Source organism: Electrona antarctica (genome assembly GCF_951216825.1).
Source record: "Electrona antarctica genome assembly, chromosome: 5".
NCBI lineage: Eukaryota > Metazoa > Chordata > Actinopteri > Myctophiformes > Myctophidae > Electrona > Electrona antarctica.
In genome coordinates, this window is record NC_136810.1 from 12,728,724 (window position 1) to 12,753,672 (window position 24,949).

A 24,949-nucleotide genomic window follows, 5' to 3' on the forward strand; every position below is an offset into this window, starting at 1 on the left:
CACACATGCCACTTTTGTATCATTGCGAATGTCCGCAACTGATATTCTGTCTGGCATGACTCATCCACTGTATCTGCCTCTGTGAGAAGTTACTTTTACTTGTAGAGAATAAGAATAAAGTGACCCTCTGGCCTCTGCATAACGCCTGCTCATCTTGGCACAATAGGAACACTTATGCAAGCAACGTCTTGGTCAATCCTAGACCTTCTTCAGGCACCTGCTGACGGGTAGTAGCAACACAGATAAATGATACGAAAAAGATCTCTCCCAATTTGTAGAGAATAATAGGACAGTGAAAACCAGACAACCCGACGAAGTTTATTCACCATTTCTACGTGTGTGTGTGTGTAGGATCATCCACGAGGATGGTTTCTCAGGGGATGACGTGAAGCAGTACAAGCCTGTGGTCTATAGCAACACCATCCAGTCGCTGGCCGCCATCGTCCGCGCCATGGACACGCTGGGCTTGGACTACGGAGACAAAGAACGCAAGGTCAGTGCACGCATGCACGGTCGCACGCATCCTCAAAAACACACACACACACACACACACACACACACACACACACACACACACACACACACTAGGGCTGTATGAATAGTTAGAAGCTTCAAAGCATCATTCATGACATTGACATTTGAATTCTAAATCATCATAATGAATAGGGCTGGGCGGTATGGATTTTTAGATTTTTTTGTTATCTCTGTAATGAATCACTGTTTACCAACAGTATGGCGGTATCACGGTATTGAGCGATACCTATAGAGCGTCGCAGTCCCGCCCCCTACCAGGGCCCAGGAAATGATTCCCCGTTCATTTTCCTCATAGACATTTCAAAAAGTATTTATTTAAAGACCTTTTAAGCGTCGAGTTGTGACAAATCATGTCAACAAACACAATTTTTCGAGCCGAACAAATAATTAGAAAGAAGAACAAAACGGAAGGTTACAACACTTTTTTTTGTTGTTTTTCTTCTTTGTATGTAATTATTTGTTTGGTCCAAAATATTGTGTGTGTTGTCATGATTTGTCACAACTCGAGTTGGCTTTGTACGTAAATTATCCTCAGACATTTCAAAAAGTATTAATTTAAAGACCTTTTAAGCCTCGTACAAAGCCAACTCGAGTTGTGACAAATCATGTCAACAAACACAATATTTCGAGCCGAACAAATAATTGGAAAGAAGAAGAAAACGGAAGGTTACAACACTTTTTTTGTTGTTTTTCTTCTTTGTAATTATTTGTTTGGTCCAAAATATTGTGTGTGTTGTCATGATTTGTCACAACTTTTGTTGGCTTTGTACGAAGTCTTTAAATAAATACTTTTTGAAATGTCTATGGGAAAAATGCATTGGGAATTATTTCCTGGGCCTGGCGTCGTCATGAAAGGGGGCGGGACTGCGACGCTCTATAAGAGGCACAGTGGCGCAGTAAGTGGCGTGCTCACTCCTCATGCATTGAAGGGAGCATGAGCTCATTTCGGGGCACTCCCCAGGTTGGCAGAAGGAGAGACCGCGCACAGGATTACAGTTTAGGCAATTGGCACGGGGTGAAAATGGGTTACAAAATCGTGGGCTAAATATTTTAATTCAAAAATAATCTCCGTTATGAACTCGATACCGCAGTCTGCCTTACACAACCGCGGTATTGCGGTTATTGCATCCAGCCCGAGCCTGGCCTATAGCCAGCCTGCTTTCTGGTCAAGGTCTGGTCATCCAGCCCGAGCCTGGCCTATAGCCAGCCTGCTTTCTGGTCAAGAGGGGCAGGCGTGCAAGTAGCAACCGCTGGGGATTCGATCTGAGCCCCCACCCCTCCTCCCCTCCCTGGTAGAAATCAGCGGAGGAAAGCGACGCCCCCTCTGCACTGTGGTTCACTCCCACTCCTACTCTCCTAGACCAGGAAATGTCTCTCGTTCCCCCAGGCTTTCATGTTTTGAGCCGAACACAAAGGAAAATAAAAGCCTGGGTACCGAGGCTGTACACCCAGCCCTAATTATGATTATGAACACTTTTTGCAATCATGCAGTTTGTTGATTGGCTGCCAGGCGGGCTACGTCCAGGTTTCTCTTTATGCAAAAAGAACCTTCGCCAACAAAAACGGAAGCAACATGGATGAGGAGGGCCATCATCAGAACGTTAACCTTTTGCTGGAGTTTCATGTTTGAAAGACATTGATTACACTCACACTGAGCAGACACACATACTGTACGCATGGCCACATGCACATCTTCTTGGTTGTGATTTTAGCAGCTGTACAAACATGTTTTAGACGTTGCATGTTCATTCGGTCAGCTCTGTCCATACATATACAATAGTATAGTATTTAATCCTATTACCAAGTTACAAACCCATCGAACAAATGCGTCACAAAGTCTCTCATTGATTGATGAATCAATATGACTTTTTATGGTCACATTGCAAAACAGACCAGAATTGCATAGTTGCAGTAACACAATATGATGATGATGATGATGATGATATCGATGGTGGTTAAAACCGCATGTGGCATTTTGGAAATGACAGTGCTGTCACATGTATTCACCTAAATCACTTTCAATTCAATTGTGCATTCGAGAACATTAGCCTGACCGCTTGCTAATTCATGAAAAGCCGAACACATCTTGCTTGCAGTCATATGATAGTTTTCCTTGAATTACAAAGTCAAAGTCAAAGTCATACGATTTGTCACACACGTTACCGCAGTCAGTGAAATGTGTTCTCCGCATTTGACCCATCTCTTGGAGCGGTGAGCCGCAGCGTGCGCCGCGCTCGGGAATCATTTGATTAGTAGATTTGACCCCCAATCCATTCCCTTTGATGCTGAGTGTCAAGCAGGGAGGCATTGGGTCCCATTTTTTACAGTCTTTGGTATGACCCGACCGGGACCCCGACCTCCCAGTTTCAGGGCGGACACTCTAACCACAAGGCCACTGATCTGGTAATGCCGACTGATCTGTTAATGCCGAAAGCTGCACTCACCAGTAGCTACAGCCTACAGGCTTTTCTAGCTACCTAGAAGATGTGAAGAATGTGGTGGTCAATAGTGTCGATTGTGGCATTTTAATGAAATCGAAAGCCATGGTGTTGTATCCTATCCTAGTGTGTTTGTGCAGGACGCTACAAGCTAACCGAAACTTTACACACAGAGGGCAAATTGCCCTCTTACCATACAGCAGTACATTGATCAAATATGATCGGTTGAAAGGTCACACACACACACACACACACACACACACACACACACACACACACACACACACACACACTACAAAACACGTTGCATTAAGCACATCATTGACCTTAACCTTAACCGAATGCTCAGTACATTTTTAATCACAACATTGATACTCTGAGAGAAGAGGACTGAAATATCAATACTCCTATTGATTAGGATATGATATCACTGTGTGTGTGTGTGTGTGTGTGTGTGTGTGTGTGTGTGTGTGTGTGTGTGTGTGTGTGTGTGTGTGTGTGTGTGTGTGTGTGTGTGTGTGTGTGTGTGTGTGTGTGTGTGTGTGTGTGTGTGTGTGTGTGTGTGTGTTGTCGCTTGCATGCACGTGTGTGATTGTGTTTAATATAGCTTGGTATTGTATTTCTAGAAGTAGAATAGAGGTGAAGAGAAGGGTCCAAGGCAAGAAGGCATATAGATCATTGTTTACATATTTATTGACCTTTTATTTAAACAGGAAAGACCATTGATAGCATGCTCTCTTTTGCAAGGACGCCCAGAGTACAACACGACCACAACAAGTTTACTGTGTGTGTGTGTGTGTGTGTGTGTGTGTGTGTGTGTGTGTGTGTGTGTGTGTGTGTGTGTGTGTGTGTGTGTGTGTGTGTGTGTGTGTGTGTGTGTGTGTGTGTGTGTGTGTGTGTGTGTGTGTGTGTGTGTGTGTGTGTGTGTGTGTGTGTGTGTGTGTGGGGTCATCAGGCAGTTGTTAGGGCTGGGTATTGCCTATGACCTCACAACATGATACATATCACGATACAGAGGCCACGATGCGATACGTATCACATTACACACGGGATAATGTCAGGGTTTCCCCCAGGAAAAAGCTTAGTCTTGCATGCTTAAAAGGAAAACATTTAAAGTCCATAGTCCATTTTGGGGCATACAAATCCATAGACTTGGCTGTCACGTGACATCACGTGATTTGCTGTTTTTTGTGTGGGCATAAAACGTTGGAGGGGCTAGCGCCCTTAAAAAGAAAAAAATATAATCAAAATAGTAAAACATGCCTAAACTATTTAGACATAAGGGCTAAGGTGAGGCACAAGATAGGGCTCTCCACAAGATCGGGTATCTATACTAATTAACCCATATACTGCCTCCTGCTGGACGCAGAGCCAACCGCACGCAGACTGCCAGGCCGATTTCAATGTAGCACACGCTGGACTGACATCCTGTCTGGGCGTCCATCTTTAATGCTAAATAAATAGCGTCAATGCTAGCGAGCTAAAATGAAGCCATCCTTGCTCTAGAAAGCGCCAATGTTTCCATTTAGACCACCGGATAATCAGCAAAGACCTCCGAACATTGTGCGTTTTATCCAAACCACGGAAAGCTCCGTAGATTTCAAGTTATTCAGCTTTTTAGTAAGCCTGTATAATGGGAGGTGGACGGCAGCGCGGTTGCGCAATCCGGTAGAAGGAAAGGCCAAGCCAAAATAATAATTTAAAAAAATATACAGTATCTGCCAAAACAGTATTATACTTTTTTTATGACATCCGTATTGGCGGTTATGCAAGTGGTTAATGACAAAATATCTGTAATAGGTTGGCTAGGACACGTCCAGGATCGAGATTTGCTTTGGACCCAAAAATGTGGTGGTCCAAGAAGAGAGCCCTGTGGGACATCACGTGTCCCACAGGGCTGCACAGCTAAGGGAATCTGATCCAAAGGCTCCAGTGTTACTTACAATCACACGCTTGTATTTGATGAAAGCTCCAGACAGAGGGCGTTTAGTTATAAAAATGTTTATCCAATTCCAACAATCGTTGACACTCTTCCAGGTTGGATCTTATGTATGCCTATGCACGTATTGATGTTGGCAGAGCAACAGCTAGGGATGGTAGTATATTTAACTCATTGACTGGCAGAGTTAAAACAGTGTCTATAGCTGGCCTTGCAAGCCATTCCATGCATTTTCACTAACCTTTGAAAAAAATCATAGAATATTATTCTTCCCACCGATCACTTCGAAAGAGGCAGTAGAGTCTTGTAGAGTCGGACAAAAAATAAAAACGTTCCGTAGCGATAATCCATTCCATACTAATGGTAGGTTGTATTTGGCTTGTTCTTACCCCAAACCACCACAAAGCAGAGGAAGTTTTATTTTTCATATTTTTTTTAGCATGATCCTAAACCAGCTGTGATTTCCGGTTGTACTCTTCTTCGTTGATTCTGGGATCATTCACAGGCTGCTGTAGAGTAGAGCGCCCTCTATTGTAGACCACTGAAATCACATCATGATGAGAATCTCGTCATTGGTAAGCAATTAGTTAATGCAACATTTCATATAGCAATAAAAAGACTCAAGATAATGTTTTTATCATGGTCAATCTCCATTATTAACATAATCGTGAATATCCCACATCCTTGAACAAACTTGAAAATGACTATGACACTGCATAGCCCTATTGATTTCCTTTATTTAATCTGAAAATAAATTAGTTATATTCAATAGAGGGTATGCGCATGACATCATCATACTCAGAAGATATGCGGGAACGCCTAAGTGGCAAAAAAACCGACAAAAAAACATTTCATATAGCAATAAAAAGACTCAAGGTAATGTTTTTATCATGGTCAATCTCCATTATTAACATAATCGTGAATATCCCACATCCTTGAACAAACTTGAAAATGACTTAACTCACTGCATAGCCCTATTGATTTCCTTTATTTAATCTGAAAATAAATTAGTTATATTCAATAGAGGGTATGCGCATGACATAATCATACTCAGAAGATATGCGGGAACGCCTAAGTGGCAAAAAAACGACTTTCTGGCCTTGACAGCTCATCCAAACAGAACAGTCCTGTTTGATTGCATTAAACAACATTAAACGACATTAATCACACTCAATTTGCCACTCACGTCATGCATGTGCATACCCTCTATTACTGTGCATTTACAGGTTCAGTGTTTAGTTCAGCCTATTATCCTACACAGCCAGTGGGATTCAGCATGGCGATTGATTGGGGACATCCATGAATGACATATTGAGTACAGACTTTATTTCATCATCTCATCAGCCTGCTCTTCCCCTTTTCTTTCTCCTGTCCCCTCCCATCTATCTCTCTCTATCTCCCTCTCTCTCTCTCTCTCTCTCTCTCTCTCTCTCTCTCTCTCTCTCTCTCTCTCTCTCTCTCTCTCTCTCTCTCTCTCTCTCTCTCTCTCTCTCTCTCTCTCTCTCTCTCTCTCTCTTTGGTCGGTTGCTATGGTGACCCTGTGTTTTGCCTTCCTCTCAACACATTCCACAAGCCTGTGTCCAAGGACAGTGTAACACACACACACACACACACACACACACACACACACACACACACACACACACACACACACACACACACAACACCAACCACTCAGTGACGGCCAGCTTGAAGATAGGCCTTGTCACTGCCGTATGAATAGGCGAGCATGTTTTCAGTTTGAAGCTTTCAGAGAGAAGGCTTTGGCACAGAGCTTCCATATTATAGATCCTTCCTATGTGTGTGTGTGGGCCGTGGGCCAGATTTGGCCCTCCGCAGCACTATTTCTTTTATCCTCTAAATGGCTCAAAAGAGTCATACATAATTAAATATAGCCGCTGTCGGGCGGAAACCTCATATGTCCAAAAAATGTCTGTTTACCTTTCAGGGAAATGGAGATCTAGCTTACAGCACGGCTATGTTCACTACTACCCCACACGGCTATGTTCACTACTACCCCACGTGGAAATGGAGATCTAGCTTGCAGCACGGCTATGTTCACTACTACCCCGCACGGCTATGTTCACTACTACCCCACGTGGAAATGGAGATCTAGCTTGCAGCACGGCTATGTTCACTACTACCCCACATGGCTATGTTCACTACTACCCCACGTGGAAATGAAATATAGCACGGCTATGTTCACTACTACCCCACGTGGAAATGAAATATAGCACGGCTATGTTCACTACTACCCCACGTGGAAATGAAATATAGCACGGCTATGTTCACTACTACCCCACGTGGAAATGAAATATAGCACGGCTATGTTCACTACTACCCCACGTGGAAATGAAATATAGCACGGCTATGTTCACTACTACCCCACGTGGAAATAAAATATAGCACGGCTATGTTCACTACTACCCCACGTGGAAATGAAATATATATGTTCATATATATGCATACAGCATATGTTGCTTAAGCTATATAGAGACATATATGTCCTATTCATCCACATATATGCACATATAAGCCTCAATATGGCAAGTAACTAAAGTTTGCAAATAATTGTAGTGGAGGTAAAAGTACATTTGCCTCTGCGCTGTAATGGAGTAGTATGGTACAATATATATATAATTATATATATTATAAGTATAAAGTATTGAAAATTGGAAATTCTCGAGTAAAGTAAAAGTACATAACAAGTACAGTACTTGAGTGCATGCACTGTAGTTTCCACCACTGAACACAACAATGAATGTACAAACTACAATGGCAATGTGCAATGAATGTACAAACTACAATGGCAATGTGCAATGAATGTACAAACTACAATGGCAATGTGCAATGAATGTACAAACTACAATGGCAATGTGCAATGAATGTACAAACTACAATGGCAATGTGCAATGAATGTACAAACTACAATGGCAATGTGCAATGAATGTACAAACTACAATGGCAATGTGCAATGAATGTACAAACTACAATGGCAATGTGCAATGAATGTACAAACTACAATGGTAATGTGCAATGAATGTACAAACTACAATGGCAATGTGCAATGAATGTACAAACTACAATGGCAATGTGCAATGAATGTACAAACTACAATGGCAATGTGCAATGAATGTACAAACTACAATGGCAATGTGCAATGAATGTACAAACTACAATGGTAATGTGCAATGAATGTACAAACTACAATGGCAATGTGCAATGAATGTACAAACTACAATGGCAATGTGCAATGAATGTACAAACTACAATGGCAATGTGCAATGAATGTACAAACTACAATGGCAATGTGCAATGAATGTACAAACTACAATGGCAATGTGCAATGAATGTACAAACTACAATGGCAATGTGCAATGAATGTACAAACTACAATGGCAATGTGCAAATGTGGACCTGACAAGCAGTGACAGAACCGCTTTCATCTCTAATGACCGTTATATAATGCCACTATATCACACAGACACAAATGACACAAATGATCAAAAAGATGAATTGAATTATTGATAACACTTTCTATGGAGCCCACATTAACCAACTAATTAATTTTGTTTTTGAATTAATGCCAACAACGGGATTATTTGCTCTGGAGCTTGGCTCAGTCTAAAATCCCACCTGACCTCCAGCGATACTGGTTCATAACCACGGCATACAATGCACTGAACACTGCATGCACGCTTCTCTCAATAATAAAGCTTACTTCACCGAATGTTATGAGTGAGCCCAGGGCGGTAACTAGTGACACATGGTGTGTGTGTGTGTGTGTGTGTGTGTGTGTGTGTGTGTGTGTGTGTGTGTGTGTGTGTGTGTGTGTGTGTGTGTGTGTGTGTGTGTGTGTGTGTGTGTGTGTGTGTGTGGAAATGAAATATAGCACGGCTATGTTCACTACTACCCCACGTGGAAATGAAATATAGCACGGCTATGTTCACTACTACCCCACGTGGAAATGAAATATAGCACGGCTATGTTCACTACTACCCCACGTGGAAATGAAATATAGCACGGCTATGTTCACTACTACCCCACGTGGAAATGAAATATAGCACGGCTATGTTCACTACTACCCCACGTGGAAATAAAATATAGCACGGCTATGTTCACTACTACCCCACGTGGAAATGAAATATATATGTTCATATATATGCATACAGCATATGTTGCTTAAGCTATATAGAGACATATATGTCCTATTCATCCACATATATGCACATATAAGCCTCAATATGGCAAGTAACTAAAGTTTGCAAATAATTGTAGTGGAGGTAAAAGTACATTTGCCTCTGCGCTGTAATGGAGTAGTATGGTACAATATATATATAATTATATATATTATAAGTATAAAGTATTGAAAATTGGAAATTCTCGAGTAAAGTAAAAGTACATAACAAGTACAGTACTTGAGTGCATGCACTGTAGTTTCCACCACTGAACACAACAATGAATGTACAAACTACAATGGCAATGTGCAATGAATGTACAAACTACAATGGCAATGTGCAATGAATGTACAAACTACAATGGCAATGTGCAATGAATGTACAAACTACAATGGCAATGTGCAATGAATGTACAAACTACAATGGCAATGTGCAATGAATGTACAAACTACAATGGTAATGTGCAATGAATGTACAAACTACAATGGCAATGTGCAATGAATGTACAAACTACAATGGCAATGTGCAATGAATGTACAAACTACAATGGCAATGTGCAATGAATGTACAAACTACAATGGCAATGTGCAATGAATGTACAAACTACAATGGCAATGTGCAATGAATGTACAAACTACAATGGCAATGTGCAATGAATGTACAAACTACAATGGCAATGTGCAAATGTGGACCTGACAAGCAGTGACAGAACCGCTTTCATCTCTAATGACCGTTATATAATGCCACTATATCACACAGACACAAATGACACAAATGATCAAAAAGATGAATTGAATTATTGATAACACTTTCTATGGAGCCCACATTAACCAACTAATTAATTTTGTTTTTGAATTAATGCCAACAACGGGATTATTTGCTCTGGAGCTTGGCTCAGTCTAAAATCCCACCTGACCTCCAGCGATACTGGTTCATAACCACGGCATACAATGCACTGAACACTGCATGCACGCTTCTCTCAATAATAAAGCTTACTTCACCGAATGTTATGAGTGAGCCCAGGGCGGTAACTAGTGACACATGGTGTGTGTGTGTGTGTGTGTGTGTGTGTGTGTGTGTGTGTGTGTGTGTGTGTGTGTGTGTGTGTGTGTGTGTGTGTGTGTGTGTGTGTGTGTGTGTGTGTGTGTGTGTGTGTGTGTGTGTGTGTGTGTGTGTGTGTGTGTGTGTGTGTGTGTGCATTCGCACACTGCATTGCTCTTGCGTCAAACATGTCTGAAGCGCCACCGTGTCAAGTGAACACGTGCCTAGCCTGTGTTTGTTGCATTGCCCATCGGCTATACATTTTCTATAGAAACTAATTGCTTCAGTGCATCCATACAAGTCCCGGGATTAAAAATAACCTGTCTGTGTGTGCTCTGTACACGCATGTTCAACGCTATTCTATGTCCAAGGTGTGTGTGTGTGTGTGTGTGTGTGTGCACTCACGCGCACGCATGCTACAAAAGTGTCATTGCCTCTGGTTTATTCTCCATCTTCTGAAACATGGTACAGTAAGTACCATGATAACTGGTACAGTTACAGTAATCATTTCACATTTTTTGCGTCATGCCTCCACGCTCGCTTTATGCTCGGTTTGCACCCGTGTTAATTTCTTCGACTAAAACTATGATGAAAAATGTTCATTGACTACCTTTTTTTCAATGACGAAGACTAAATCAAAACAACAAACAAACTTGACTAAAATGTCATAGGGAGGGACTAGTGGAGAAGAGTAACTTCAGGCATTACAACACCCACAAAAGGCCCACAAAACCCCCAGAAAAAAACAGAAAACAGAAAAGAAAACGGTACAGATGACTAAAATATGACTAAAACTAAATTACATTTTATTCAAAAGGCTATGACTAATCTAATTTGCTGTCAACATTAGCACTGTGCGACGCTGGCGTGCATCTCAGTAGCTTTGAAGCTTTGAGTCAGAAGATGCTGTGTCTCTATTGATTCACAGTAAGTGGCGTGGGGATGTTAGTATTAGAGAGTGAAAGATGGGAGAGTCAGTGAGAGACGTCTATCCAATCCATAGCATCGACTGTGCCTGGTAAAAGGTTTAACCCACTAATCCACCAATAGAACACAAACCTGTCTATTTATTAGCTGAGCAGTTAGTAGGAGGACAACTCTGTGGCTTGTGGTGTTGTGTTTTGGTCAGCAGTACCGTACGGTACATGCTACTGATGCTAGTAGGGCTGTCATGATGATGTAATGCATCCTATAGCTCACACATGCAACCTCTAGGCCGGTGGTCCTCTACCTTTTTGGGGGCCAGCTACTCCCTTTAGTCCCTTACTGCCCCTCCTACACCCAATTAATATGTATGCTACAGTACATTTCTGCTCTGAACATTAATCTGTTATCTCATTGAATGCCAACAGATGCCTAACAGACTGTTAGGCATCTGTTGGCATTCATTCTAAATTATAAGCAACTCAGAATAATGAATAAACATTTGAGATTAAACTGGAGAAAAAATTAGAATATGATTATTAGCATACTTCCCATCTAACAATTAATTCTACGTTTCTCTGTTTGTCGTGCTGTTAACACGGTTGCTGTTTACAATGTGCTCTCCTCGCTGGCTGCACCTATGCCTCTGAATTTCCACACAGCCATAGAGCACCGATGTTCAATGTATTTTTATTGAGGCTCTGAAATTTCACAGCTGAACAATCGCAATTCAATGTATATAGAACCACACATTTTTCTTTTTTAAACACAACATAGGAAAAGTACCACAATACGAACATTACAATGCACAGACAAAAAACGAAATACAAACAAAAAAAAGACATGATTGTACATTACAGGTCACCAGAGTCTTTGTTATTCACTACCGTTCAATAAGGTACATTGAAGCGCAGTCTAGAAGGGTCCACTGTATCTAAGACTGGTTGGAGCACCGAAGTCTGACGTCAATATCGGTAAAGGGCGCAAATCCACGGGTTCATGTACTTTGTATTTGCATTGTAGTCCCCATAGCGCGATTTTAGATCGCCCCATATAAGAACTGTATTTGAAAAATAAACATGTCATCCCGGCCGTTTCACTCATATGGATATGAAGGTGTAATGTTAGAGTCCACAGAAGTGAACCTTTCAAGCCTATTTTCTCAACTCGCTGTTTTCTGCAAGACATTACTCTATAAGCCATATCTCCAAAACTGGTGGGTCAAACTGAACAACCAATATGTCAATTTGAAGCCCTTCCCTGCTTTCATATGACATGAAAAAAGTAGAATTGTATAGCCTTCAAAAAGGTATACCGTTGTGTATATAAACACGATGAATCAACATGAAGAGTTTCTTTTAGATTTATTTAAATAATCGACTAAATCTAGTTATTAACCACGTAACCCTGTATTATAATTTGTTTTATAATGCAAAGTAGTGAAATCTATACAAGCTGTAGTTGTTGCAGCTGAACAACACATTATTGGAGCCATTGGAGCCTCCCATGCATGCTGAACACATTTGGGATTCCGTTGCAGCCCTGCTGACTGCCGCACATGTATATGCATGCACACGAGCACGCGCTCACACAAGTACATGCACGCACACATTGCTCCCTGCTGAAAAACACTGTCTCCCTGGACCGGAAAGCAGGGTGGGGTGGAGGGAGAGAGAGAGAGAGAGGAGAGGGAGAGAGGGATAGTAGGGAAGAGATGGGAGAGGTGGCAGATGGGTCCCTGGGTGTTGCTGTGGAAACCAACCACTGAAGCTGTGTGTGTGTGTGTGTGTGTGTGTGTGTGTGTGTGTGTGTGTGTGTGTGTGTGTGTGTGTGTGTGTGTGTGTGTGTGTGTGTGTGTGTGTGTGTGTGTGTGTGTGTGTGTGTGTGTGTGTGTGTGTGTGTGTGTGTGTGTGTGTGTGCAGGCATGTTCATGTGTGTGTATTCCCAGTGATCATGTGACAATAATAGTCCATAAATGTTGCTCTTATGGTGTAATACTAGTCAGTGGTGGAAAGCAACTAAGTACATTTACTTAAGTATTGTACTTGGTATTTGTACTTTACTTGAGTATTTCCAATACTTCTACTCCACTACATCTCGGACCCAAATATTATACTTTTCCTCCACTACGTTTATTTTAAAACTTTCGTTACTAGTTACTTCGTAGATTTGGATTATTGTTAGTTACAAAACATACATTAACCACTTAAGCCCTATATATATTTCAACCATTTGAATATAGCCGATCTACAAGTTCACAATGCGTCGCGATTTTATACATTTGAAAACTTGTGAAATGGGACATTCTGCATGAGTACTTTTCCTTTTCATACTTTAAGTACATTTTGATACCAATACCTTTGTACAATCACTACTACTTACTTTTTACTAAAGTAAATTTCGAATTCCGGACTTTGACTTGAAACAGAGTTTTTCGACGTTGCAGTATTGCTACTTTTACTTAAAGGGGAAAACCACCCATTTTCAACATTTTACTATGTCATTAATATACCTTAGAGCTGTTGTGTGGAAATAATAACAAAAGTCCCCCCCATTCTGTGTTTCCTAGAACTGTAATTATGAAAAAAATCATTAACATGGTGAAACACATCTTGATGACATCATCAAGATGTGTTTCACCATGTTAATGATTTTTTTCAGACCTCTAGTTCTAGGAAACACAGAATGGGGGAACTTTTTTATTATTTCCACACAACAGCTCTAAGGTATATTAATGACATAGTAAAATGTTGAAAATGAGTGGAATGCCCCTTTAAGTGGAACATACTGTATAAATGGTGCATTTATATAAATGGTGCATTTATATAAATGGTGCATTTATATAGCACCTTTATCCAAGGCGCTTTACATAGATTGTGCATTACATTCACACACACATTCATACACCGATTGCGGCGGAAGCCATGCAAGGTCGCACATCGGGAGCAATTTGGGGTTCATTGTCTTGCCCAAGGACACTTTGACATGTAGACAGCCGAGATTCGAACCGCCGACCCATGGATCATTGGACGACCTGCTCTACCTCTTGAGCCACAGTCGCCCCAATGTATGAGTCTACATTGTCCACCAGGTTTTATAGTCCACCTGGCACCTGCTACTATAGTCCAATGTACCTCCAGGCTGCCGGTAGCACACAGCTGACCTTGTAGTGATACTGTAGATAATCTTACATAAAACATTAGCAAGGGTATTTGGGGGTTAGATCACTTGATGCACAGCACAGTGGGGTAAAGAGGATCTGCTGCAGGCTTCATACTGTTGTGTGAACACAGCTGTGTTGTGCAAGAGTTGGCCTTGAAAACATCTTCAAAGACGGCAGCGGTGTGCGTGTATACATTGTTTGTGTTCATGGGCATATGTGTGTTTATGTGATATGTGTGTTAGACTAACTATATGTGTGTGTGGTAACAATATGTTTTCACATGTATAAATGCATGTGTTTAAACTTTACGTTGAGTACTGCAACAACAGATACGCCGCCAGGGTAATAATGAGGAACTTCTATGAGTCTTTGAAGCGTGTGTGTGTGTGTGTGACGGTATGGATTCCTTCCAGCCAAGATAAGAAGGTCAAACACACACACACACACACACACACACACACACACACACACAGGTGTGTGTGCGTGCATTTTGAAGTACATCCTATCTGTCACCCTAACCGTGGTACATCGTTGACCTTCCTCTTCCTCTGAGGAACAAAGAGCAACACCTGTGTTTGTTCCTCTTTATGTTGGGACTCACCTCTCTCTCTCCTCCTTATGTCCTCTCTTCTCCTCTCCCCTCTCCTCTCGGCATCACCTCGGGTCCATTTGGTTCCATATTCTGTACACAAATTAAAGTTTTGAGAACCACTGATATTGTAATTGTATAGCAGATGTGACGCCAGTCCACATAACCATGGCTTGGCAAAGACGTTCAGGGGTAAGGTAAGGGGCACGCAAGATAGGGCCCTTTGTTTTATCCTCTTAGCATAACCATTGACAGTACTCCTTGTAACTGTTAACAATCTTGTTAAAAGCAATCAATCAATCAATCAATCAATCAATCAGTGTTCATTCTATGGTTATTCAGTATTCAAAAGTAGAAATGATGAAGAACAGTAATTCAAATATAATGTGAGTATATATATAATATGAGTTAACCATACAATAAACATATTACAAACAAACAACAAAATAAAACATTGTTTTATTTTGAAGACTCCCTTTCTAGAAATGTGGTCAAAAGTCAAAAGTACAACATTTCTATTTGAAATGTAGCAGAGTAAAATTAATCGGCTTGCAAAAATACCTCCCCCAAAACAAAATGAAAAACTAATACGGGGTTACTAAAGTTCACTTATTAAAACGCACGCACGCGCGCACGCGCACACACACTCACACACACTACTAGGGCCAACACACACACACACACCAACACACCAACACACACACAGTGTATATATATATATATATATATATATATATGTGTATATGTATATGTATATACTGTTTTGAGCTAGGACACCAGAGAGGGACAGAGACGGTGGAGAGAAGGAACTGAGGAAATATAAATAATAAAAAGAGCGTGTGATAAAAGGGAGAAAGCTCTGTTGTCATTAGATCTGTAGCGCAGAAAAATGAGCTGTATCCTAGCAACAGGAAGGATGATGATACCATACCTGGGAAGTGGTGTGTGTATATACGTGCGACTCGCGCGAGTGTGTGTGTATACGTGCGACTTGCGCAAGTGTGTGTGTGCGTGCGCGTGCTTCTTTAGGGAATATTGGATCATTTCACTTCCTAATGGTTTCAGTGCATTCTGTTGCTGCTGCTTTGTAAGTTGCTCAGGGATTTTCTTTAAATAACTTCATACTGTACATTCACAACTTGTATGCCCTCACTGTCAGGCACAAACCTTGTGCTGTATACCCATATTTCAACTTTTTTTGATTCTAAAAATGTCTTCTACATCCTGACAGTTTTCTGAAAAAGCTATGTTTCTATGTCAGTCGTTCTTCGATTTTTCTAAAATAGCAGACCTACAAGCTCGTAGCGCGCCACTCGGTGGCGCACTATGAGCTTGTAGATCTGCTATTTTTCAATAGCTAAAGCATAACATAATGCTAACACCAAAAGGGGTTCCTGCCCACAAATGGGTTATATGAATTACATCATACTTACATACATGGATGGATGGATGGATGGATGGGTGGGTGGGTGGGTGGATGGAGTTTTTATTATATTATATTGTAAAATACAAACAGTTGTAGATATACAGTCATCGTTCTCCAAGGCAACTGCCATGCATTTTCCCAACGCAGAAACGTCCTTATAGTGAACAGCCAATTTAACAGACAACATTCAGACATTCAAAACAAATCTGTGTTCTTATCCAATCCTGGATTTTTCCAAATTAATAAATTCAGGTGGTACAGTGGACGGCGAAAAATAAATTGAATGACCCCCCCCCCCCCCCCCCCCCCCCCCGCTGCTCCACAGGAAGGCCGGTATACAGTAGTCACACAAAAGTAGTGAAAATAGCAGATCTGTCACGTTAGGGCAGGGGTTCTCAACCCGTGGGTCGCGACCCCTCGGGGGGTCGCCAAATTATTTTAGGGGGTCCCCAAATTATTTTCAAATAATAATAATAATAATAATAATTTTTTTTCACGATTTTTCAAAAATAGCAGACCTACAAGCTCGTAGCGCGCCACTCGGTGGCGCGCTATGAGCTTGTAGATCTGCTATTTTTCAATAGCTAAATTATAACAATGCTTAAAACACCAAAAGGGGTTCCCGCCCAAAATGGTTTAAGGTTATTGTAGCAGTCAATTTATATTGGGGGTCGGGAGGGGGCGGGGCGGGGGTCCCGAGACATTGCCAAAGCATTTCCGGGGGTCCCCGGCCAAAAACGTTGAGAACCCCTGCGTTAGGGCATATGGTCAAACACTAACCGTAAGCCCATGTTATTACAGCTAATTACAATTATGACAATAAACCTCCTTTTAATTTGCAGAACGTAGCTATAGGCACTTAACAAGCAGTGTGTGCCTCTCCCACACTCACACACACACACACACACACACACACACACACACACACACACACACACACACACACATCCAAACACTCACGCTCAGATGCACAAACCGCTTTATTTCGCAGTTTGCCTTGGCTCCAGGGACGTGCCCTGTTCTATGAATGTTAAATGACAAATTGAAGGACAATGTTTTAGACTGATGAATCAATAAGCGGAGCAAGGTCTTATACGGCTTCACTGTCGATATGTGATTGATTAGCCTGGTGGATCTGTCACTCTAGGCCAAGGGCCAAGGGCCACCAAGGCATTCTACTGGTCTCTCGGTCAATGGTCCACTCCAATCAGAATTGTATTGGGGTGTGTGTGTGTGTGTGTGTGTGTGTGTGTGTGTGTGTGTGTGTGTGTGTGTGTGTGTGTGTGTGTGTGTGTGTGTGTGTGTGTGTGTGTGTGTGTGTGTGTGTGTGTGTGTGTGTGTGTGTGTGATCAGTGTAAAACAGGGGTTCTTAACCCGTGGGTCGCGATCCCCCCCCTAGGGGGGGGCGTCTCCAAATTATTTTGGGGGGTCCCCAAATTATTATTATTATTTTTTTTTTGCAACTGAATGGCTGGAAAATGGAAATGTGTTTGCATAGTACATAGAGTACATGGCTACATGCATAACATTTCCTTAATTAATCTGGTTAAAGTATTCATTTATGATATATTTTCTCTAATATCAAGGTTATTTTTGCAATCAGTTTGTATTGGGGGTGGGGAGGGGGGCATGTATCATGCAATGATACATGGTCCCCAGCCAAAAACGTTGAGAACCCCTGGTGTAAAAAAGAAGAGCTGTTTATGTTGATGCATCCCTAGTATTAAGCTGTTTATGTTGATGCATCCCTAGTTTTAAGCTGTTTATGTTGATGCATCCCTAGTATTCGAATAAAGAGGCATTGCTTTTTCAAATTCAGTGCTTTTTCAGAATGGACTAAATTAAATTATAATTTTTTTAGTAGGCTACAGAATGAGATCAGATATCGGTTTATCGGTTATCGGCCACAACAGCAATTCCTTATATCTATATCGGCCAGAAATGTCATATCGCCCACCCCTACAATGTGGCTATGCTGACCAATCAGGTCATTTCACTCAGCCAATGACTAAATAAACAATACCACGATTTGTTTAGGTTTTCTAACCTCAATTACACACAAAAAACACAGAGAGAAAAGAGTGGATTTTTCTGTTAAAACCTTTGAATACACATTTGAAGGACCATGATAAAGACTTTAAATGCTTGCTGAATGCCATTACACCTTTAATACAATGTTCTGCATTAAAGCTATTGCATATAATATCAATATCTGAAGCATGGAGATACATGGTTTCTGCCTGACAGCAGTGCTATGATGCTAGCAAGTGTGGAAAGCCATGCTGGGGAGGTTAGCAAGGCGCGATATGCACAAAGACAGGAGTGTACGTTTTGTGTGCGTGCGTGCATGCGTGCGTGCGTGCGTGTGTGCGTGCGTGCGTGCGTTCCTAGAAGGCTTGAGGGAGTACTGTGATGGTCCTTTTGAAAGGCTGGTAGAGAGATGGTCGTTTGAGTGTGTGTGTTTGTGTGTGTGTGTGTGTGTGTGCGTGCGTGGCCGTCCCTTAAGGGCGCCATTCCCCATCTTACTTGATGTAATGTGTTCTGATGTGTTTTGGAGGCTGTACTCCTCTGCCCATCTAAAGAGCAACACACACACACACACACACACACACACACACACACACACACACACACACTATACCGTATGTCTATACAAGACAGCCTTTTGCATTTCTCCCCTTTTCATTCCAGAGCACAAGCAACATAGTATACGCATTACCACGCACGCACGCACGCACGCATGCACGCACGCACGCACGCACACACACACACACACACACCAATATCGATATCTTCATATTTAACTAGAGTGTGGGATTTTGGATATCATAACATGGTGATATATTTCTATATAAACCTGTAGGAGGCCCTGTTTGGGGGCATAAGGTTCAGGTTGTACCTGCATGCCTTCTCTATAAACAACACTCCACAGAGTGGTAATTATGACTGACGATAGATCTAGAGAGAGAATGAGAGGTAAGGAGAGAGAAAGACGTAAGGTATTGATTGTTCGCTGGAACATTGCCCATGTGCACCACAAGGGCAAACAATGCGCTAGGATTTGAATCCAAACTGATTTTTGTCTCCACCAGGCCAAAGGCATGTGGAGAGAGTATGTTTTGCACTCCGTCCGTCCGTCCGTGTGTCCGTGTGTGTGTCCGTCCGTCCGTCTGTGAACAGCTAATCTCCGGCACCGTTAACCCGGTCGATGCCAAATTTTGCACACACACTCCCTGGATGCCAATGATGAACCTCTGCCCCAAAATTTCCAGAACGGCCTGTTATAGCGCCACCAGGAGGCCGCTTTGTGCAAAACAAGTTTTTGGACAGTACACCTACAGATACAACAGGCCAAGCCGCGTCTCTCTCACACACACACACACACACACACACACACACACACACACACACGTTTATATTACTCCTAAACATTCTGCCAAACATCACACACACACTCCTATCCTCCTGGTGGAGACCTGTGCCCAGAAGGGCACAGGTTGTTGTGGTGGGCTTTAGTTTAGTGTAGTTGTAGAGTCAAGAGTCATAGCTGTGTGTGTGTCTGTGTCTGTGTCTGTGTCTGTGTCTGTGCGTGTGCGTGTGCGTGTGCGTGTGTGTGTGTGTGTGTGTGTGCGTTCGGCATAATGTATATACTCCATCACATAATGCTGCTGCTTACTGACAAGAACTGACACACAAGCTAATAATGCGTCGGAGTATAAATGTGGCCAGTTATGCAACAGGTGAAAAGAGTATGATACAATGGTGTGTCTCCCCCCCCCCCCACACACACACACACACACACACACACACACACACACACACACACACACACACAGTAAACCAGAACAGTGGAGGGATTTTCTCTCTCCATATATGGATGTCGCCCTCACTTGCAAAGTTCCTCCAACTATGTGGAGTAGAATAGAACACTGGTTCAGCAAAGAAGGTTAATACATCAAAATCGGTTATTTAAAATAATAATAATAATAATAATAAATTATAATATAATGTATATATAATGTTTTAATATTTAGAATATTTTGGAAATAAAAAAACATTTTCTGGGGGTCTTTTCCACTGGAATAGAAGATAGTGCACACTCAAATTAATAAATGTCTTTCTAGTCAACAGCGATGTGTGTGACTTACTCCTACGTAGAGCCAGAAAATGGCAACTGAGTGTGTGTGTGCATGCGTGTGTGTGTGTGTGTGTGTGTGTGTGTGTGTCATCTACCAAAGCTTCCTCTGGAGAGGCGTGTGATATCGCTGTTGTCGGGCAGAAACCTCGTATCTCAATTTTTCAACTTTTAACGTTTTTTTTGTTTTTTTTTCTCGTAAATCAATGCTCTACTTCATCAGGCAGAAGCAGTCAAAATAGCAGATCTACAAGGTCACAATGCGTTGTGTCCTGACACATTGTGAGCTTGTAGACCGGCTATTTTTACTTATTTTAAAACGTTCTTAAAGGAAAAAGGTACACTTTTCGGACATACAAGGTCTCGACCTGACAAGCGAGGACATCCGTCTTTGTTCTCAGGTGCTGAAAGAGAATGCATGGGAGTGATTCCCTCCAGAGGGTGATAGAAGTGATTCCCTCCAGAGGGTGACAGAAGTGATTCCCTCCAGAGGGTGACAGACATGTTCCCCCTGGAGTGTAGAGGGTGTGCTGGAGAGTGAGAGACCGAGAGAAAGGGGACTGGGTGACAAAGAGAGTGACTGAGACAGTTGGCATGAGAGAATATCTCCTGATGAGGTTAGCACATTCACATATGTATATATAAACAATACCCTAAAAGTGAGACCGTGCATAATAGAGCAATGCGATACTTCCTGGGGGTACACAAATTCACGCCAACCCTGGCTATCTTGGGGGATACGGGGTGGGAACTCAATGAGGTACGGTGGAGTGTGCACATGGTACGTCTGTGGAACAGAATACTGGGGTTGAACTCTAACAGAATTGTAAGAAAGATTCTTGAGTGGGATATTTTGATCAAGGGCGCATGGGGTACGGACATGTACGATATTCTTACGAGGGCTGGTTATGAAGACAATTATTATAATAAACAACAAGTAGAGGTTAAGGTAATAAAATAAATTATTTTTCAAAATGTAAAGGATAGATGGGCACTGGACATATGGTGTAAACCAAAGCTCCGCACATACTGTGAGACAGAAAACTATGTACTGTATAATCTGTCAAAAAAGAAACGATCCTTATGTGCCCAAATTAGAGCTGGCATACTTGGTCTGCATATTGAGACAGGTAGATATGTAGGCACGGTGGAGGAGGATAGACTATGTAGTCTGTGTGATCTAAAGGAAATCGAAATTGGCTATTTTCATGTAGCCCATGTTATAGGATAAAGTGTTTACACTAGGCCTGGGACTCGATTAACAATTTTAATCTAATTAATTAGAAGCTTTGTAATTCATTAATTCATCATTTTAATTCATATCAATATTCAACCCGAGAACAGTGAGAAACCTTTTTTTTCAAATGTTTTTTGGTATCCCAGTGAATAGTGACTACAGGATTCCACTCATTTTCAACATTTTACTGTCATTAATATACCTTAGAGTTGTTGTGTGGATATAATAAGAAAGTCCCCCCCATTCTGTGTTGCAGACCTCCAGTTCTAGGCAACACAGGATGGGGGGGACTTTTTATTATTTCCAGTTTTCCACACAACTCTCATAGAAAAATGTTGAAAATGAACGGTATTCCCCTTTAAGCAATAAAACGTTTTATCCCAACAGATAAACAAGTGCAGCAAGTGCCTATATAAAGTGTCTTCAGTGTGTATATGACTGCTCAAATGTGCTTTACATGGCGGGGCATGAGAAAACAAATAAAAACAACTTTATTAGGGGGGAAACATTTCACATGAGGTTGGGGCAGACCATTGTCTGACCACGGAATTCCCACGGAATTCCCACGCACGGTGGCGTGACATACTAAGCATGGACCATGCAGTTCGACAAGTAATGCCAGCATCATAACTGGCCTTACTGTTCTTCGCCAGCCCTCCAATTTCCTCCCATAATGCGAAGCATCCTCTTCCATCTGTAAAAGACAAACATGTCTCCTCTTCTTCCATTCTACCATGCATCAGACTGGGCCTCTGTTGTTCTGTTTCAGTCTACCATGCATCAGACTGGGCCTCTGTTGTTCTGTTTCAGTCTACCATGCATCAGACTGGGCCTCTGTTGTTCTGTTTCATTCTACCATGCATCAGACTGGGCCTCTGTTGTTCTGTTTCCATTCTACCATGCATCAGACTGGGCCTCTGTTGTTCTGTTTCATTCTACCATGCATCAGACTGGGCCTCTGTTGTTCTGTTTCATTCTACCATGCATCAGACTGGGCCTCTGTTGTTCTGTTCCATTCTACCATGCATCAGACTGGGCCTCTGTTGTTCTGTTTCATTCTACCATGCATCAGACTGGGCCTCTGTTGTTCTGTTTCAGTCTACCATGCATCAGACTGGGCCTCTGTTGTTCTGTTTCATTCTACCATGCATCAGACTGGGCCTCTGTTGTTCTGTTTCATTCTACCATGCATCAGACTGGGCCTCTGTTGTTCTGTTTCATTCTACCATGCATCAGACTGGGCCTCTGTTGTTCTGTTTCATTCTACCATGCATCAGACTGGGCCTCTGTTGTTCTGTTTCATTCTACCATGCATCAGACTGGGCCTCTGTTGTTCTGTTTCAGTCTACCATGCATCAGACTGGGCCTCTGTTGTTCTGTTTCATTCTACCATGCATCAGACTGGGCCTCTGTTGTTCTGTTTCATTCTACCATGCATCAGACTGGGCCTCTGTTGTTCTGTTTCATTCTACCATGCATCAGACTGGGCCTCTGTTGTTCTGTTTCAGTCTACCATGCATCAGACTGGGCCTCTGTTGTTCTGTTTCATTCTACCATGCATCAGACTGGGCCTCTGTTGTTCTGTTTCAGTCTACCATGCATCAGACTGGGCCTCTGTTGTTCTGTTTCAGTCTACCATGCATCAGACTGGGCCTCTGTTGTTCTGTTTCATTCTACCATGCATCAGACTGGGCCTCTGTTGTTCTGTTTCATTCTACCATGCATCAGACTGGGCCTCTGTTGTTCTGTTTCATTCTACCATGCATCAGACTGGGCCTCTGTTGTTCTGTTTCATTCTACCATGCATCAGACTGGGCCCCTGTTGTTCTGTTTCATTCTACCATGCATCAGACTGGGCCTCTGTTGTCCTGTTTCATTCTACCATGCATCAGACTGGGCCTCTGTTGTTCTGTTTCATTCTACCATGCATCAGACTGGGCCTCTGTTGTTCTGTTTCATTTTCTGTTTCATTCTACCATGCATCAGACTGGGCCTCTGTTGTTCTGTTTCATTCTACCATGCATCAGACTGGGCCTCTGTTGTTCTGTTTCATTCTACCATGCATCAGACTGGGCCTCTGTTGTTCTGTTTCATTCTACCATGCATCAGACTGGGCCTCTGTTGTTCTGTTTCATTCTACCATGCATCAGACTGGGCCTCTGTTGTTCTGTTCTGTTGGATGTTAGAACCAACATGCTCTGAAAGCAGCAGAGCTTCCATGAAGGTATAGATTTCCAGGCGGTGCAGTAAAGCCCCACAGCATCCCTTTAATCAACTAAAAAGACCACAGTCCTCAGAGGATTCCTTATTTATTCTATGTAATAAAAATAAAAGCGTATGAGCTTACATGTACACTTGTAATTGAACATCTCTATCGGCTCCAAATTGAGCGCACGCGATTGTGCCTCAAATCCCGCTCCAGACAGCTAACGCTGGCAGCATACATAAAAGGGAAGTTGAATTATTTGATTTCTGTCACGCTCCGAGCGAGGTTCTTTGAAATATGTGTCTGAGATTTTTGACATTTCTGGCAACAGACACTCGTCTGTGAACAAAGTGAGTGTTAACTTTCTGTGAATTACTTATGATGTTGTTGGTTGTGTTTGTAGGGTGTTTGTAGTATCTCCCCCACCAGCCTTTCATAATCGTCCGTTGTATGTTGACAGCAAATTGAGCAGATAGGCTGAGCACCTTGAAGTTTTTGACAAATCATGCATGCTGTTCACATCCGTGTCTATCCACTGATGTTGGGCTTGTCAGATCACAGTGGTTCTCAAGGGTATTTTTGCAAGTGTCCACATCAACTGTACAAAATTCCTTCTGTGCTCATAGTGGACTGACCCACACAGGTCGACTGGTTAGAGTCAGGTGGGTCTGCAACAATTCTGCATGGGTTAAAACTGCTTGACCAGGCTGCCTTGGCTGGTAATCCAGTCTGGCAGTGTGCCGCGGGTTCGACTCCCGATCCCGACGGCCTTTATGGCATGTCACTCCCCCATTTCCTGTCAGCCTATTGTCTGTCCCTCCATAAAAAATATGAAAAATAAAGGCGAAAGCCAAAAGAATATATATATATATATATATTTTAAAAAAAAACTGCTTGACCATGGAGAACGGACACATTCTCACGTTTTTGTTTTTATACCAAATTCCACATTTGGTGGAGAAACGGGTGTGCAGCATAAAGCACCAAATGATTAGTTCGTTTTTTGACCACATGGCTCGCCAATAATCAAAAATAGCAGACCTACAAGCTCATAGCGCGCCACCGAGTGGCGCGCTATGAGCTTGTAGATCTGCTATTTTTCAATAGCTAAATTATAACATAATGTTTAAAACACCAAA

General features: G+C 42.1%; 1 protein-coding gene across 2 annotated transcripts in view; it reads left to right on the forward strand.

Moving 5' to 3' along the window:
• gnao1a (guanine nucleotide binding protein (G protein), alpha activating activity polypeptide O, a) overlaps positions 1-24,949 on the forward strand; it is a 170,126-nt gene that overhangs the window by 37,783 nt on the left and 107,394 nt on the right. For both annotated transcript variants that reach the window (XM_079500987.1, XM_079500988.1), the window contains exon 3: positions 352-493. In XM_079500987.1, the coding sequence (XP_079357113.1) occupies positions 352-493 (142 nt within the window). The remainder of the gene's footprint in view (positions 1-351; positions 494-24,949) is intronic.